Here is a 19,133-nt window from a genome sequence, read left to right on the forward strand (position 1 = left end):
CATAAAATTATAAATAACTGCTACAAACTCAATACTTAAACATCTTCATTTAAAAATCATGAGGCTTAGGGGCGCCTGGGTGGCTCAGTGGGTTAAAGCCTCTGCCTTTGGCTCAGGTCATGATCCCATGGTCCTGGGATGGAGTCGGGCTCTCTGCTCAGCAGGGAGCCTGCTTCCCTCGACCCCCCGCCTGCTTCTCTGCCTACTTGTGATCTCTGTCTATCAAGTAAATAAATAAAATCTTTAAAAAAATATCATGAAGTTTAAACTAGAAAAAAGAATTCAGGGCAATGCCATGAAAAAGAGAAATGGCAAGGGCTGGCTGTTGAGAGCGAGGAAGAGTGTGTGAGAGAGAGGACAGAGCGGCTGCATGATGGAATGTGCCAGACCACGACTCGGTGAATTACAGCTCAGACGCAGCGCAGAAACATGTTGGGGAAGAAAGAGAGCGGAAAGGGACAGACTAAAACCCAAACTCCCTGAACTGACATTTCAAGGCTCTCTTCTTACTCCCTCTGGCCATACACCGCCCTGGCCACCGTCTGCTCTTCAGCAAGTGCAAACACACACTTTTGTGAGAATCGAACTGTGGCGTACTAAGCGTTATCTTTCTGTATTTTTCCAGTCCTTCAGCTGTGCCTCCTATGGAAACTTGGAAAGAGAACAGAAAGGCAGGGAAAGGAGGAACTTCCCGGGAAGGAAGGGTGGCCTGGATGAACCCGGACTCCCCTCTCCCACCTGTCAGATCCCACTCTGAGCTTACGCCCCTGTACCTGCTTCCCACACCTGGACGGCCAAGCCCTCCCCGCTTCTCTCTCAAGCACTTAGCGGTAACCTGCTCCCTGCCACTGGCTGGACCCTCACTGATGCTCCCTTTCCTTCTCCCCCTCCTTCCTGAATGAAAGTACTAGGAGGGCCGGTGAGGGGAGACATGTGCTCAGAAAGGAACTGGTGAAAACGTCCACTGAAAGGGTAAGACTCTAGACGGGGAGAGAGGACATTCTGAGGCTAAAGCTCAAAGTCAAAATTTAAGGGTTCCGCATCATTCATTCACTGGATGGAACTTTATGGACAAGAGTATCCCCTTCTTTCAACAGTCATGATACTGCGAAACACTACTCTGATCATCTCAACAGACAGGGAAAAGATGGTAGGATGCAAAAGCCGTGGTTGAGAGATAAAAACACTCAGCAAAGCAGGAAGACAGGGAACTTCCTCAGCTGCGTCAAGAACATCTGTGAACCACACACCACCCCCCCAGCTATCACCACACTTACTGGGTCAGAAACAAGGCAAGGATGTCAGCTCTTGCCGCTGCTACCCAGCATTACGTTAGAAGTTCTAGCCAAGACAATTAGGCAAGAAAAAGAAATGAAAGGCATCTGACTGGAAAAGAAGTGAAACTACCCATTTGCAGATGACATATCTTGTACATAGAAATCCATTAAAAAACTATTAGAACTAATCAATGAGCTGAGCAAAGCTGCAGGATACAAGATCAATACACGAAATCAATTGTTTTTCTATATGTTCACAACAAACCATCTGAAAACTAAATTAGGAAAACAACCGCATTCACAATCACACTAAAAATAATAAAATACTTCAGAACAAGTTTAATGAACAGGCGCAAAACTTACACTCTGAAAACTACAAAACGCTGTTGATTGAAATTCAAGAATGAGACAAAGGCAGAGACACTGCCTGGCCATGCGCTGGAAGACTGTTGTTACGATGGTAAGACTGCCCTGCTGCACCTGCAGACTCAGTGCAATCGTTAGAGTTTTAATTGCTGTTTTTTTTTTTTGTTTGTTTTGTTTTTTTTTTTAAATAGAAACAGACCAGCTGATCTTAAAATTCATATGAAGTAGCCAAGGACCCAGAACAGCCAAAACAATCTTGACAAAAGGAATATTCAGAATACTCATACTTTCCAATTTCAGAATCTACTACAGAGTTCCAGTAATCAAGACAGTGTGGGACTGGACAAAGTTCAGAAATCAGCCCACACACCTATGGTCCACTGGTTTTTGACAAAGGTCCCGAGATCATTCAATGAGGAAAAAGTAATCTTTCCTACAAATGGCCCTAAGACACTGGAATCCACGTACAAAAGAGTGAAGTGGGCGCCTGGGTGGCTCAGCGGGTTAAGCGTCTGCCTTCAGCTCAGGTCACGATCCCAGCGTCCTGGGATTGCGTCCCACATCAGGCTCCCTGCTCGGCGGGAAGCCTGCTCCTCCCTTTCCCTCTGCCTGCTGCTTCCCCTTGCTTCTGCTCTGTCTCTGTCAAATAAAGTCTTAAAAAAAAAAAAAAGAGGGAACTGGAGTCCTATTTCATACCATATATAAAAATTAACTCAAAGTGGATCAAAGACCCATGTAAGAGACAAGTTCTGCGAGGAGAAAACACAGGCATAAATCTTTGTGATTTTTTGGATTAGGCAACAGTTTCTTAGACGTAAGAAAAAGGAACAGGCCATGAAAAGCAAAAACAACAAAAGAAAAAAATGGATGAACTGAACTTCACGCAGACGCCAGCCGTCATCAGCCACCAGGGAAATGCTCCAATCACCATGAGATGCTGGGGTGGCGGGGACACAAGAGGCAGGTAACGGCAGGCGCCGGTGAGGAATTGGAGACCAAAGCCCTCCTACTCTGCTGGAAGGACGGGAAAGTCACGTGGGGAAAGTCTGACCGTCCTGCCGCAGAGTTACCACATGACCCAGTAATTCCACTCCCAGGTTTAAACCCAAAGGAAGTGAAAACATTCGATCTACAGAAAGACTTGGGAGTGTGCACTGCAGCATTATTCATAATAATCAAAAAGGAGAAAACAATCTCAACGTGCACGGACTGATGAGCGGTCTGTAACGTATGGCGTGCCCGAGACACTGTTGGACAATAAAAATGAAGCCTGATGTCTGCTGCGACACGGACGAACCTGGAAAAGCGCGACGTGAAGCCACAGATGCCGGCGTCCTAAGGAACACCTACTGTGCGATCCCACTTACAGGAAATGCCCAGAGCAGGCAAATCCATCAAGATATGAAGTAGGTCAGTGGTCGCCAGGGACTCGGGTGGGTGGAGGGGGAGTGGCCACTAATGGGTAGGAATTTACGAGGTGACGAATATGTCCTAAAATGGACTGCGGTGACGGGTGCACGACTCTGTGAGTGTACTAACTCAAACCCACTGGACTGTACACCTGAAGAGTGAATCACGTGTGAATTATACAAATAAAACTGTTATTATGACCCTGTTTCACTCCTTTTTATTATCCTCTCTGCATTCCTGTAGAACCACACACAGAACGGGGTCAGAAGAGACACAAAAGAATGATAAAGGAAAGAAGGCAGAGAGAGTCAAAGTGACCGTCCCAGCCTTAGGACGCTCTGGACGAGGGCCGTGGCCCCATCTTACCTGCGTCAATGGCACACGGGTAGTGGTATCGGAAGGAACAGCCTTTGTTGTAACAGCCCAAGGTGGCACCTGCCTCCTGGCAGTGGGAACATTTCTGAAAAGAAAGAAGTGTGGCACGTCAGCATCCCAGAATCCAACCCTCTCCTCCAGGCCCTCCCTCAGCCCCGTCCGGCACACCCCAGCTCGTCTCTGTGGTTACAGGTCGGCGGTGGGGGGCTGGGCCGGTCCGCTGCGAACCGCCACTCACTGACCGCACCGTGGAAAGGATCCAGCAGAGACGGGCTAGGCCAGGCCTCGTAAATGGCCACAAATAGATCCAACAGCACAAGGCAATGGGGTGGGGTGGGGCACCCAGACCGGTCCCTGGTGCTCCTGCCGTCCGCCCGCCCAGACCGGTCCCTGGTGCTCCTGCCGTCCGCCCGCCCACACACGTGCTTGCCCGTCCTTTCCTCATTCCTCCCGCTTCTTAAAATGCCAGATCTTGCCTATTTATTTCTGCTGTGGAAGTCTGGGGTGGGAGGAGAGGGTAAGATAGTAGAGTTATATATAAACCTTTTAGAATTAAAAGTGGAATTTGGTTTCTAGTTCTTGTATTTGTAAGATTTTTATTTTTGTTCTACTTATCCCAAATGCCCAATACAAGTATATGTCTCTCTTCAGAAAAGATGGGCTCCTGTGTGCAAATGGTATTTTTACACACAAATCCTATTTTAAATGCACTAGGAAACCTGCCACAAATTTCTGGCTAAGTGAGACATTATTCCGTAATTGAGATGTTCCTCCTTATATGGGCAGGTTTTCTTAAAGTGGGGCACATCTCTATCATCCCTGTGATCGCTCAGTCCTGTCGGCATGCGAAATGTGACCTAGCAACAATAATCATTATTTGTAAAATTCAGCCAAATCGGCCCTACTGAGGGAGGCTGCAAATCCTTCTGGTGGCCGAGGCACACCCAGATGAAGCCACCTGAGTGATACAGATGCTTGCTCCTGATTCTAGGAAAAATAATACCAAAGTGCTCCCTCAGCCGATGTGCTTGTGGAGAAGGCCTCCCTGCAGGGGCCGGCACCCTCCAGGGGGCAGTAAGCCCAAAGGGTGCTCTTCTCCCCCTTTCTCATGCGAAGGCAGAGCCCAGCTGGGGGCCCAGAAGTCAGTGTGGCTCCAGTGGGAGTAAAGCTCACCTGGACCGAGTTTCCCTAACGCAGATCGCCGCTAAACCCACACCAGGGCCAGCCACAGCACCACCTCGGGGCCTTGCCATGCCACGGGTGTCGCCGTGTGCCAGAGCCATAAACCCAGTCATTCGGTCCTGGAAGCTTCCCCCTTCCACAGATGAGGTGCCCGAGGCACCCGGAGCGGAAGTTCTTGCTCCAGGTCAGAGCCCATCCAAAATGACCGGCCCCGGCATCCTCCAAAGACAAGGGGGCAGGAAGAGGGCCGTATGCCATGTCCTCCGCGAGCTCTGCCTTTCTCTCAGAAGACCCACGTCCTGGGTGCTGAGGATCCGGAAACAAAAGATTACTCCGTGGCTGGAGTAAACCAAGGACCGCTGGCAGCATTCTGAACAGCCCTTGACTGTACCCCTGTCCATGCCACAGAGGACGTTCAGAAGCGAGGTCTCCCTGCTAACTGGAGGGGACGACTGTGGCTCATCCGTCAGTCGCCCCCCCCCACCCCGCAGCAGTTTCCGCTGGAGGCCCTTCTGACTGAAGAAGCTGGATCAGCTCCCCACACTTCTGCTCCAGGCCCTCCCCGCCCTGAGGGACAGGAGGTAAACCCCAGTCAGTGGTGGCCATTTACGAATGGGTGTAGCAAGCGCTCCTGGAAGGGAAGCCGCAGGTTAAGGAACTTCCAGGAAAGTTTCACCTCTCTTTAACCGGGACAAGAGGCAGGAACAGGCTGCTCACTCTGCCGGTCAGTGGGATGAAGAGATCTGGTGAAATCCTGTTAGCACCAGGAAGGGACAGCTCTTAAGACAAAGCCCAAGCTGTTGAGGACAGCAGAGCGACAGGACAGAGGGAACCTGGACCGTCTGTGACACTGCTGACGACTCTATTAACCAGGTCCAGAACCATCCCATCTCCAGACTGCTAAAGGAGATGACACTTTAAAAAAAAAAACAAAAGGTCACTTTTAAATTTTCTAACATACAGTCATCACTGATACTGGAAGGGACTAATATCCAAAGCACGGCCACAGAAGGTCATGTGTGCAGGCTGTGGAACCTAAGCAACCCGCTAGCAAACGCTCCCACTGCCGCCTCTATGTGCTCCTGGCCAATTCCTAACCTCTGCTTCCTTAAACGGCAAACACGAACCTACCTAACAGTACTATCCACCCCACAGAACTGGGAGGGTTAGCGTGTGAATCAAGGCTGAAGACAGCGTCTGGATCAAAAGCGTCGGTAGATGTGAGTGACACAAACCACCGGTGAGAAGCAACCTGCAGAGCTGGCCTTGTCATCACCTGAGCTCCCAGACAGGAAGGAGAAACAACCAAGCTCCGGGCTGAACAAGGTCCATCTCCCTCCTATCTCAGCTCAGCACAGGTCTCCGTCCCCTGCAGGGCCTCTCACTGCTCCCGGCCCTGAACTAGCCCATAGGCCACCGTGCCCATCTTCTGCAAAAAGAAAGCAAACTCACCCCTCACCAAGAAATTACATCAATAAAATGACGCTTGCTTCTTTCAGGTAAAAAGCACAATTAATTCACTACATTGCATCCAGAGGAGAAAAACCCTGTATGGTATACTCGGGCCTTGGAGAAAGGACATTAAAAGAATTCGGTTCAGTGGCTACGGTGTAATCCTTGGACCAGCAACATCAGCATCACCCTGGAACTTATTAGAAATGGAAATTTTGGGATTCTGGGAAGATGGGGGAGTAGGAAGCACCAGGAATCTCTCTCTCCCTCCTGGACAACAACTGCATTGGCTGAATCTGTCTGCTACAACTATTCTGGAACTCTGGAGTCTGTTGTAGGCGTACAGCTTCCGGGGGAAGACTTGGGTGGTAAACGGCAGCTAATTTTGGTCAATGTCAACTCCTAGGAGCACAGCGGCAGCTATCCAGCTCCGACGCCCGGCCAAGCGGCAGGCAGCTGTGCACACGATCTTGGAGCGGCTTGCACACAGCTTGTGGGAGCGAGAGGGGGAGGGCGGGCAGAGAGAACCCTGTCTTCCAGGTATCGGGAGGGATCCCTGCTCTGACTGCTGATGATCGCTTCGATCACGGAGGTGCAAACACAGGAGGGTAGCTACTGCTGCAAGCCCCTCCCCCTCAAGCTGAAATGACTTCCGGGGGATTGAAAAGACTGGCACCTTCTCCCCATCATTTTTTGCTTTTTTCCCTTTCGAGAGCTAGACATTAAAGAGTAGGATGTTAAAAAAAACAACAACTACATACATGGGTATGATTAGAAAGTGACCCATGTATTCCTGGGGAAAGGCTCAGAAAAGACCCGAGACTTTAAGTTGACACCTCAGGCTGATTCTAGGCACAGAGACAGCATAAATAGTAAAAAAGCAAAAAACAAATCCAAAAAACACAACACCACCAAACCCAAAACAATTAACAACCTCCCAAAAAGCAATGCTTGGGAAAGGGAGAGAATCTAATCTTCAGAGTTATCACATTATTTTATTTATTCATTCATGAGAGCAAGTGGACAGGAGCAGAGGGAGGGAGAGAATCTCAAATAGACTTCACACTGAGCCTGACATGGGACCTGATCTCAGGAACCTGAGATCATGACCTGAGCCAAAACCAAGAGTCAGACACTTAACTGACTGAGCCACCCAGGGGACCCCAGAGTTATCACATTATTACTATTAATTTTAAAGATTTTATTTATTCATTTGACAGAGATCACAAGTAGGCAGAGAGGCAGGCAGAGAGAGAGAGGGAAGCAGCCTCCCTGCTAAGCAGAGAGCCCCATGTAGGGGCTCCATCCCAGGACCCTGGGATCATGACCTGAGCTGAAGGCAGAGGCTTTATCCCACTGAGCCACCCAGGCGTCCCGAGTTATCACATTATTAAATTCAAATATCCAGTGTTTAAGAAAGACTCATAAGGCATATGCAGAGACAGGAAAGTATGGCCTATTCAAAGGAAATAAATAAATCGACAGAAACCTTCCCTGAAAAAGACGCAAGGGCAGGTACACTAGACAAATACTTGGAGAACTGTCTCAGAAATGCTCAAGGAATTAAAGAGAGATGGTGGGGCACCTGGGTGGCTCAGTGGGTTAAGCCTCTGCCTTTGGCTCAGGTCATGATCTCCGGGTCCTGGGATCAAGCCCTGAATCAGGCTCTCTGCTCAGCGGGGAGCCTGCTTTCTCCTCTCTCTCTGCCTGCTTTTCTGCCCACTTGTAATCTCTGTCAAATAAATAAAATTTAATAAAATAAATAAAATCTTAAAAAAAAAAAGAATTAAAGAGAGAGGGAGATCGTCAAGAACACAATGTGTGAACAAATAAAAATACGAGAAAAGAAAACCTAAAAAGATACCAAAATAAATTCTTCTTAAAGTTGATAACTGTAATAACTGAAATTTTAAAATTCATTAAAGGGATTCAAAGGCAAACTGGATCAGGCTGGAAAAAGAATCAATGAACCTGAAAATAGGATAATGGAATTACTGAGTCTGAGGAACAGGGGGGAGGAAAAAAAAAAAGGGCCAAAGAAAAGTAAACAAAGCCCAAGTGAAACCATTGAGCAGACCGACAGAAGTACTAAGGGAGTCCCAGAAAGAGAAGACAGAGGAAGGGGCAGAGACAATTTTGGAATGACTGCAAACTTCCTAAATTTGGTGGAAGATATGAATATAAACATCCAAGAAGTTCAATAAACTCCAAGAAAGAGAGATTTGCAGTGAGACAAATTATACTCAAATTTTCAAAAGCCAAAGAGAGAACATTGGGAGAAGTGAATTGTTACAATCCTCTCTATAAAATTATTTGCAGGTTTCTTACCAGAAACTTTGAGGACAGCAGTGGGCTGATGTATTCAAAGGGCTTAAAAAACAAAACAAAACAAAACAAAAAAACTATCAACCAAGAATCCTATACCTGACAAAGCTGTCTTTCAAGAATGAAGGAGAAATCGGGACATTGCCAAATAAACAAAAGCCGACAGTGTTCACAACTGCTAGCCCTCCTCTGTAAGATGTGCTCAAGGGGGTCTGCAGGTGAAGCTGTACAGAGAAATAAAAATCTTTTTTTTTTTTTTTTAAAGATTTTATTTATTTATTTGACAAGAGAGAAATCACAAGTAGATGGAGAGGCAGGCAGAGAGAGAGAGAGAGGGAAGCAGCCTCCCTGCTGAGCAGAGAACCCAATGCGGGACTCGATCCCAGGACCCTGAGATCATGACCTGAGCCGAAGGCAGCGGCTTAACCCTCTGAGCCACCCAGGCGCCCCCAGAGAAATAAAAATCTTAATAAAGGTGAACACATGGGCAATTAGAAAAGCCAAGTGCTACTGCAGCAAAGGCTCATAAATACATTTTTTTCTACATGATTTAAGAGATTAAAACAGTTAAATTAAAAAAAATTATCAGTGTAAAAGCTACTATTATTGTAACTTTGGTTTGTGACTACAAATCTTGTTTTCTACATAATTTAAGAGAACACTACATTTAAAACATTATTAGTTTATGTTTTGGGGTATACAACATATAAAGATGTAATTTTGTGACATCAACACCTGAAAAGATTAGAACTGCAAAGGAGCAGAGTTTTCGTGTGTCACTAAAATTAAGTTGGTATAAATTCAAATTAAAGTGTTAGTAATGTTAAGATGTTACATACAACCCCCATGGTGACCTTAAAGAAAATCAATATTAAATATATAGAAAAGGGGGCGCATGGGTGGCTCAGTGCGTTAAGCCTCTGCCTTTGGCTCAGTGAATCATGGTCAGGGTCCTGGGACAGAGCCTCACATTGGGCTCTCTGCTCAGCAGGGGGCCTGCACCCCCCCCCCCGCCAATGCCTCTCTATTTGTGATCTCTCTGTCAAATAAATGAGAAAGAAATTTAAACTTTTCATTATAAAAACTGAATACAGAAAAAGACAGTAATGCAGGAAATGAGGGACAGAAAACTACAAGACATCTAGAAACAAAATAGTGAAATGATAGAAGGTGCCTATTATCGTAATTATTTTAAATGTAAATGGATTAAACTCTACAATAAAAAAACAGAGACTGCCAGAATGGATACAAACTTATGATTCAGCTGTATGTTATATATAAGAGAGTTCCATTAGATACAAACGGACAAAGTGAAAGGACAGAAAGAGATATTCTATGCAAACAGTAATCAGAAGGGAAGAGTGCCTATCTTAATATCAGACTAAATAGACTTTATGGATTAAAAAAACAGAAAGAAATAGGGTGCCTGGGAGGCTCAGTGGGTTAAGCCTCTGTCTTTGGCTCAGGTCATGATCTCAGGGTCCTGGGATCAAGCTCCACATCGGGCTCTCTGCTGAGCAGGGAGCCTGCTTCCCCCTTCTCTTTGCCTGCCTCTCTGCCTACTTGTGATCTCTGTCTGTCAAATAAATAAATAAAATCTTAAAAAAAATACAGAAGGAAATAGAGCTTCACACTAATAAAGCAACTTGTCTAACAGACATATACAGAACATACCACCCAGCAACAGAGTACACATTCTTTCAAGTGTACATGGAACATCTTCCAGGATACAGCACATATTAAGCTACAATTAAGTCCCAAATGATTTAAAAAGATATACTACAAAGTATCTTCTTTGACCACAATGAGATAAAGTTAGAAACGAGTAACCAAAGGAAAATGGAAAATTCACAAAATTTTGAAAATTAAACATCTTAAAAGAAAAAAAGATTCATTTATTTGAGAGAGTGTGTGCACAGGTGTGGGGGAGGGACAGAGGGAGAGAAAGAATCCCAAGGAGACTCTCCACCCAGCAAATGACTGAGTCACCCAGGTGCACCTAAACAACATACTTCTTTTTTAAAAAGATTTATTTATTCATTTTAGAGAGAAAGAGAGAGCATGCACACACACACACACACACACACGCACGCAGCGGGAAAGATTCAAGCAGACTCTGTGCTGAGCATGGAGCTGGATACAGGGCTCAATCTCACAACCCTGAGATCATGACCTGAGCTGAAACCAAGAGTCAGACGCTTAACCAACAGCGCCATGCAGTGCCATGTCCCTAAACAACATACTGTGAAACATAAAATGGATCAAAGAAGAAATCACAAGGGAAATAAAAATATTCAGAGATGAATGGAAAGAATGGAAAGAAAACTGCAACCATCCAAAACCTTTGGGATTCAATAAAATTTGTGCTAAGAGGGAAATTAATAGCTATAAATGCTTATATTAGAAATATAAGCATTAGAAATAAGAAGGATCTCAAAGCAACAACCTGACTTAAAGACTTAGGGAACTACAGAAAGAAGAACAAACTAAACCCAAAGCTAGAGGAAAAAGGAATAAAAAGGATCTGAGTGGAGATAACTGAAACCGAGAATAGGCTCAGAGTAGAGAAAAATCAGTGAACCCAAAAGTTGCTTCTTTGCAAAGTTAACAAAATAGACAACACTTTAGCTGGATGAGAAAAAGAAAAAAAGAAAGAAAGAAGTCTCAAATTCCTAGAACAGAAATGAAAATGGGGCATTACTACTGATTCTACAGAATAAAAAAGACTGGGACTCTTGGGTGGCTCAGTTGGTTAAATGTCTGCCTCTGGCTCAGGTCATGATCTTAGGGTCCTGGGATTGAGCCCTGCCTTGGGGTCCCTGCACATGGTGGGGTTTGTTTTTCTGTCTTCCTCTGCCCTTCCCCCTGTTCATGCACTCACACTCTTTCTCCCTCTCTCTCAAAAAAGATTTTTTAAAAAAAGATTTTATTTATTTACTTGAGAGAACTAGAGAGAGAGAGAGAGAAAGAGAGAGAGAGCGGGCAAGTGGGGGAGGAACAGAGGTACCTCTCAAATAAATAAGATATTTTTTAAAACAAGAAAAACAAAAGGGATTAAAAGAGTACTATGAGAAACTGTACACCAACAAATTGAATGATCTAGAGGACATGGACCAATCTGCAGAAACACAAAAACCTACCAAGATTAAATCATGAAGAAACAGAATACCTGAATACACCTATAATTACTAAGGAATTTCAATCAGTAATAAAAAAATCTGCCCCCAGGGTGCCTGGGTGGCTCAGTGGGTTAAAGCCTCTGCCTTCGGCTCAGGTTATGATCCCAGGGTCCTGGGATCGAGTCCCGCGTCGGGCTCTCTGCTCCACAGGGAGCCTGCTTCCTCCTCTCTACCTGCCTCTCTGCCTACTTGCGATCTCTGTCTGTCAAATAAATAAATAAAATCTTAAAAAAAAAAATCTGCCCCCAAAAGAAAAGCACTGAACCCAATGGCTTCATTGGTGAATTCTACCAAACATCTGAACTATCTGAACACTGACTGAACTATTTGAACTAATACCAATTCTTGTGACCCTTCCCCCCTAAATTAGAGGAATATTTTCAATATTATTCTGAGGCCAGCATTACTTGAAACCAAAGTCAGACAAATACACTATAAGAATAAACAAACTACAAATACTCCTTATGAATAATTACACAAGACTCCTCAACATAAATACTAGCCAACAGAATTCTGCAGCACATTAAAAGGATTACACGCAAGGGCCAAGTGGGATTTACTCTTGGAATGCAAGGACGGGTCAACACAAGAAAAATGCTCAGTGTGATACATGAACATTATGAAGGAAATAACCGATCGCCGTCTCAACTGGGGTAGAAAAAGGTTCCAACAAAATTCAACACTCCTTTTATGATAAAAACATTAAACAAACTAGGAATGGAAGGGAACTACCTCAACATAACAAGAAACATAGGAAAAACCCACAGGGATTATCATACCTAATGGTGAAAGATGAAAGCCGTTCCTCTAAGATGAGGAACAAGGTAAGGATGCTGGCTTTCACCAGACTTAACCATTTTCACCATTACTTAACATAATACAGAAAGTTCTAACCAGAACAATTAGGAAAGAAAAAAGAAACAAGAGGTGTCCAAACCAGACAGGAAGAAGTAAAATTCTCTGTAGATGATACGATCTTATATATAGAAAACTCTCAAGCACACCAAAAACCTGTTAGAACTAATAAGTGAATTTGGCAAAGTAGCAAGATATAAGATCAGTACACAAAACATCAATTGCACTTCTACATACAAACAATGAACAATCTGAAAAGGAAATTAGACAAATGCTTTTGATTTTCAATAGCATCAAAAATAAAAGTAGGGGCGCCTGGGTGGCTCAGTGGGTTAAAGCCTCTGCCTTCAGTTCAGTTCATGATCCCAGGGTCCTGGGATCGAGCCCCACATTGGGCTCTCTGCTCAGCAGGGAGCCTGGCTTCCCTCTCTCTCTCTCTGCCTGCCTCTCTGCCCACTTGTGATCACTATCAAATAAATAAAATAAAAATCTTAAAAAAATATATAAATATTTAGGAATTAACTAAGGAAGTGAAAGACTTGTACAATGAAAACTACAAAACACTGCTGAAAGAAATTAAAGAAGATATGAATAAATAGAAACCCATCCAATTCTCATGGATTAGAAGACAGTATTACTCAAGTACGAATACTATGCAAAGTGATCTACATATTTAATGCAATCACTATCAAAATCCCAATAACTGTTTTTTTAAAGATTTTACTTATTTGACAGAGAGAGATTACAAGTAGGCAGAGAGAGAGGGGAGGAAGCAGGCTCCCTGCTGAGCAGAGAGAGCCCGATGCGGGACTCGATCCCAGGACCCTGAGATCATGACCCGAGCCGAAGGCAGCGGCCCAACCCACTGAGCCACCCAGGCGCCCCTAATAACTTTTTTCACTCATAGAAATAGAAACACCTATCCTGACCCATTTGGGTGAATGAATGGACCACGAAGAGCCAAAATAATCTTGGAAAAAAAGAAAAACTGGAAGACTCATACTACCTGATTTCAAAACTTACTACAAAAGCTACAGTAATCAACAGTGTAGTCCTGGCATAAAAAAAGATATAGACCGAGAGAACAGAATAGAGTGTCCAGAAGTAAACTCTTGCATATAGAGTCAAATGATTTTTTTAAAAAGATTTTATTTATTTAAGGGCGCTGGGTGGCTCAGTGGGTTAAAGCCTCTGCCTTCGGCTCGGGTCATGATCTCAGGGTCCTGGGATCGAGCCCCACATAGGACTCTCTGCTCAGCAGGGAGCCTGCTTTCTCCTCTCTCTCTCAGCCTGCCTCTCTGCCTACTTGTGATCTCTGTCAAATAAATACATTTCAAAAATCTTAAAAAAAAAAGATTTTATTTATTTATTTGACAGATATCACAAGTAGACAGAGAGGCAGAGAGAGAGAGAGAGAGAGAGAGAGAGAGAGAGAGAGAGGAGGAAGCAGGCTCCCCACTGAGCAGAGAGCCCGATGCAGGGCTTGATCCCAGAACCCTGAGATCATGACCCGAGCAGAAGGCAGAGGCTTTAACCCACTGAGCCACCCAGGTGCCCCTGGTCAAATGATTTTTGACAAAGGGGCCAAGACCATTCTTCAATGGAGAAAAGGACAGTCTCTTCAACAAATGCTGCCAGGAAAACTAGATATCCACACGCAAAAGAATGAAGCTGAATCCTTCCTAACACCGTATACAAAAATTAACTTAAAATGGATTGAGAACCTAAACCTAAGACCAAAACAACAGAACTCTTAGAAGAGAACATGGGCTTCACAACAGTGGGTATGGCAGCAATTTTTGGGTTATGACACCCAAGGCCCACATAACAAAAGAAAAAAGAAACAAACAGGACTTCATGAAAATTAAAATATATACATCCGAAGATACCATCGACAGAGTAGAAGGGTGATTTACAGAATGGGAGAAGATATTTGCAAATCTTACACAGAATAAGTAAATAAATAAAACTCCACAACAACAAAACAGCAAAACAAGCCCTGAATAGTATTTCTCACAACATACAAACGGCCAAGGAGCGCGTGAAGCAGGAAGCTCAGCGTCGGTCATGATCAGGGAAATGCAAATCAAGACGACGAGATACCACCTCATACCCAAAAGAACACCTACTACAAAAAAACAAACAAAAACAAAAGAAAACAAAACCCACCCAAAACAACAAGTGTGGTAAGGATGTGGAGAAACTGGAATCCTTGGGCACTGCCGGAGTGAATGAAAAATGCAAAGCCACCGCGGGTAACAGGATGGCGGCTCCTCAGAACGTCACAGATGCCCAGAAGTGAAAGCAGGTCTCGCCTGCACACCTGTGTTCATGGCAGCATTAGTCACAAAAGCTAAAATGTGGGAGCAACTCAGGTGTCCGCGGACAGATGAAGAGAAACAAAACGCGGTACATATGTACAACGGACTATCATTCGACCTTTAAAAGAAGGAAACTGGGACGCCTGGGTGGCTCAGTTGGTTGGACGACTGCCTTCGGCTCAGGTCATGATCCCGGAGTCCCGGGATCGAGTCCCACATCGGGCTCCCAGCTCATGGGGAGTCTGCTTCGCTCTCTGACCTTCTTCTCGCTCATGCTCTCTCTCACTGTCTCTCTCTCAAGTAAATAAATAAAATCTTAAAAAAATAAAAAAATAAAAAATAAAAAAATAAAAGAAGGAAACTCCGCCAGCTGCTACGAGCGGGGAACCTTTTGCAGAGGCCATCGTGCTACTGAATGAAGCCAGTACGAAAAAGACACATACTGGATGAGCCACTTACATGAGCTCCTTCCAACAGTTAAAACAGAGAAAGCATAAGGGTGGCTGCCCTGGGGCGGGGTGCAGGAAATGGGGTGCGTCTCACGGGTACAGTCTCAGTTTTGCTAGATGGAAGAGTTCTGGAGAAGGACGGTGGCCGATGGCTGAAATGCAAGTCCTCAAGGCCCATCTCAGTCCGTGCTGGGGCAGTGTCCAGGCAATTCTGACACAGGACACAATTTGAGAAGCCACGGGTTCAATATCAAGTCCCCAGCTTTTTTGGTGAGGAAAACAAAGACCCAGAGAGACGGGACAACCGGATGAATAAGGATTTCAGGTGTCCTGGGGGAGATTTACCGCTGGCTTCCCCATACTTCTGCCCCTACTGACCGATGCAGACCATGGGGCATGATAGGCAGAGCGGCCCCATGACATGTCCAAGATGTCCAAGCTCATCCCCAGGACCGGCCACCGCACACGGTAAAGGGAGTCTGCATACACGACTAAGTCGAGAACCCTGGGAGGGAGAGTACGCCAGGTTAGCCAGGGGGCTCCCGTCCAGTCACACGGGCCCATGCAGGCAAAGAAGCCCCCCCGGAGGCAGTGAGCGTTGAGGGCTTTAGGGTGATGGGGTGATGGGAGCAGGGTCAGAGATGCTGCTGGTTCTGAGGACGGAAGAAGGGGCCACGAGCCAAGAATGGGGATGGCCTTTAAAAGCTGGAGACAAGAAAACGAATTTCTTCCTTGGAGCCTCCAGAAAGGAACTCAGTCCCGCTGACACCTCAGCCTGAGCCTAGGGGGACCTGTGCCAGACCCGAGACCGACCAAACTGGAAGGCTGAATTTGTAGTCGTGTGTTACAGCAGCGAAGGAGACTAGTCGGGGGGGGGGGGGGACTTCCTGTGAAAATCTCACATTTTCCTTTTACATTCTTCAATGTAACACATTTCTCCCTCACGGAAATTTCACTCCCATTTTATTGGGCAAGTCCTGGCACCATCAGTGACACCGGAACTAGAAGGGACACTGGTTCTATCATTAGTGCCCTTGTTTCTCCTTCAAGAAACAGCTAGAAGCAACGTGGCCTGCTGGAGATCAGGTGACTAGAAGGACCCACAGCTTCGACACACCCCAAGCTTGACCTTCTCCGTACCGTACCGCGCGGCCTGCTGGGCCCCTCATTCACACAAGTATCCAACAGTCGGAAAGTACTTTCTACATGCCAGGTGCCAAAGACAGAATAGAAAAACTTATCTCTATAGTGTCCTCTGTTTCTTTCTTTCTTTTTTTTTTTTTTAAAGATTTTATTTATTTATTTGACAGACAGAGATCACAAGTAGGCAGAGTGGCAGGCAGAGAGAGAGAAAGGAGGAAGCAGGCTCCCTGCAAAGCAGAGAGCCCAATGTGGGGCTCAATCCCAGGACCCCGGGAACATGACCTGAGCTGAAGGCAGAGGCTTTAACCCACTGAGCCACCCAGGCGCCCCTGTCCTCTGTTTCTATTCTCCCCTTCCAGGGAGAGAATAGTACCCAGGCTAATACCATTTCTAATTGTTCTAATAGTACCCAGGCTAATACCATTTCTAATTGTTTTTTGTTTTGTTTTACCTTTTACCTGAAGAAACTACACTACCATTCTCTTATAATGCAAATGATAGAATAAAGTCACTGCACAGCTTAATGTCCTTTGCTTTTTTTTTTTTTTTTTAAAGATTTTCTTTATTTATTTGACAGAGATCACAAGTAGGCAAAGAGGCAGGCAGAGACAGAGAGAAGGAAGCAGGCTCCCTACTGAGCAGGGACCCCGATGCGGGGCTCGATCCCAGGACCCTGAGATCATGACCTGAGCCAAAGGCAGAGGCTTTAACCCACTGAGCCACCCAGGCGCCCCATGTCCTTTGTTTTTGACTGCGCTGCCACATAATACTGCTCCCCCCACACATGAGACACAGTGGGGCTTCAATCACAGTTTCTAAATCAAAGTATGTTCTTCAAACAAGCAACAGCCCAGTCTTCCAAATAGCCAAATTTTCATGTATTACTGAAAGAAATATAGTTATTTTTTAGAAATCTGACATTTGGGACACTGAGTGGCTCAGTCGTTAAGCATCTGTCTTTGGCTCGGGTCATGATCCCAGGGTCCTGGGATCGAGTCCCACATCGGGCTCCTTACTCAGCGGGGAGCCTGCTTCTCCCTCTGCCTGCTGCTCCTCCTGCTTGTGCTCTGACAATTAAATAAAACCTTTGACAAAATAAGTAAGAAATCTTGACATTTCTGACACTGTCATCTTGGGAAATCGGCTATAAAATGTATTCTTAGTTTTGGGACACGTTTGAACAACAGAGAGTGGCCAAACAGCCACCCTGATCCCTTCACCAGCCCTTGTCACTGTGGCAGGAGGTGGCCAGACGCTAAATCACCTAAGAGCAGTTTAATCCGCATCTGACAGGAGCTCTGAGGGAGAATTTTGCTTGCCTCTTCATTCACAGAAAGGCTCCTTCCTAGGAGATGTAACAGCGACCTGAATCATCACTGTGTTTAATGAGCATCTCGAAGCAGCCTCAGAGCGCCGAAGCATCTGGGTCAGAGTGTCGTTAGGGCTGGCGATTGGTTCTGTTTGAGGCTTGACGATCCCGCGCCTTGCCCCTGCCGGGCCCGAGGTGGCTTTCACAGAGCACCACACACACTTCTGCTCATGCTCACGTTATTTATTCATGTTTGTCCACCTCCCCTGAACCAGGAGACTCATTCTTGTATCCCCAGGGCCCAGCACCGCGTAGAGACCGTAAACGTGGCCCGATGGAGTGAACACAACGTCTAACCAATCTGAGCGCCCAAGAAGACAAACGAGGCCACTCTTCAACAGGGAGTACACAGCCGGCGCTGGCAGAGCCTGGAGAATGTGGAACAAGGTATGGGCTCATTTTTGGCCAGAGCTCCCCGCCCCTCTTTTAATTACATTTCCTGTATCTAGGACAGAAGCCTCTGCCACCAGAGCAACCTACCCCAGCTACATGGCAGTGACAAGGTTCCCATACAAGGAGCTACCCTCTAAGGTCCTCCAAGCATCTTTCTTTGATGCAACTCTGCATCCTACCAATTTTCTTTCAAGAGCACTTCGCGGTGTCGGCCAAAGCAATCCATATAAAACCCTATATGTTTTGGGTCCTTGCTTCCTCAGAGCTAGATAATCTCCTTATGTTCCCTCGAGAAAGCCCAAGAGACCAGCCAGAGCATTCTGCTGCTGCCTGCCGTGCTCAGACTCCAGAGCCGGGCTTGGCAACAGACTCTGGAACCCACACCACAGCCCAGAGCACCAAGGTTTCACAGCCAACGCTGAAGGGCCAGAAAGTTCTCTGGCACTATGGGGAGGTGTAGTGAATGGGTCTGAAAGGTGCATTTGTGTCCCGTAGCTTTTCTAGGAAACTCCTCGATTTCAGAAACTGAACCCATTAAAAGCACCTCTTAATAAATTACGACACCAGGGCAAATGCCCGTCTGTCAGTGTTAAAAGGATGTGTGTACAAGAAAACAAAGTTTCAGGTTGGACGTGGCTTTTTGGAAGAAATGTGGATGGCCTCATCTCAGTACTGTCCAGGTCTGTAGCAGTGCCAGGGCCGGTGGAAGAGAACCTGAGGGTGCCAGCTCTTGTATGAAGGCCAAGAAAGTCAGCACATCAATTTTACCATCTGTAAAATGGGGACAACAATATTTGCTTTGCCTTCCTCATGAGGTTGTTGTGTGAAGTAACTGCAATGTCTTACAGAGTTATGTAATTAATAGGACTTATAAAAACATATAAAACATCTCTCCATCTATAATACGTCCTATTTTTGGCAGTTACTGATGTCAAAATTAGACCGAACAGAAACCAAGTAGAGTCTATTAAATTAGGATGAACTGGGTTAAACAATGATTTTTTGAAACTTTCCCCCTTAGAATCCTGCCTGAAACA

At 45.6% G+C, this 19,133-nt stretch overlaps 1 protein-coding gene across 3 annotated transcripts in view; it reads right to left on the minus strand.

The window, feature by feature from the left end:
- The window catches only part of TCF20 (transcription factor 20), a 104,565-nt gene that overhangs the window by 10,617 nt on the left and 74,815 nt on the right, over positions 1-19,133 (minus strand). For all 3 annotated transcript variants that reach the window (XM_059187154.1, XM_059187152.1, XM_059187153.1), the window contains one exon: positions 3,420-3,513. In XM_059187154.1, the coding sequence (XP_059043137.1) occupies positions 3,420-3,513 (94 nt within the window). The remainder of the gene's footprint in view (positions 1-3,419; positions 3,514-19,133) is intronic.

This window comes from Mustela lutreola, chromosome 8 (assembly GCF_030435805.1).
Source record: "Mustela lutreola isolate mMusLut2 chromosome 8, mMusLut2.pri, whole genome shotgun sequence".
In the NCBI taxonomy this organism is placed as follows: domain Eukaryota; kingdom Metazoa; phylum Chordata; class Mammalia; order Carnivora; family Mustelidae; genus Mustela; species Mustela lutreola.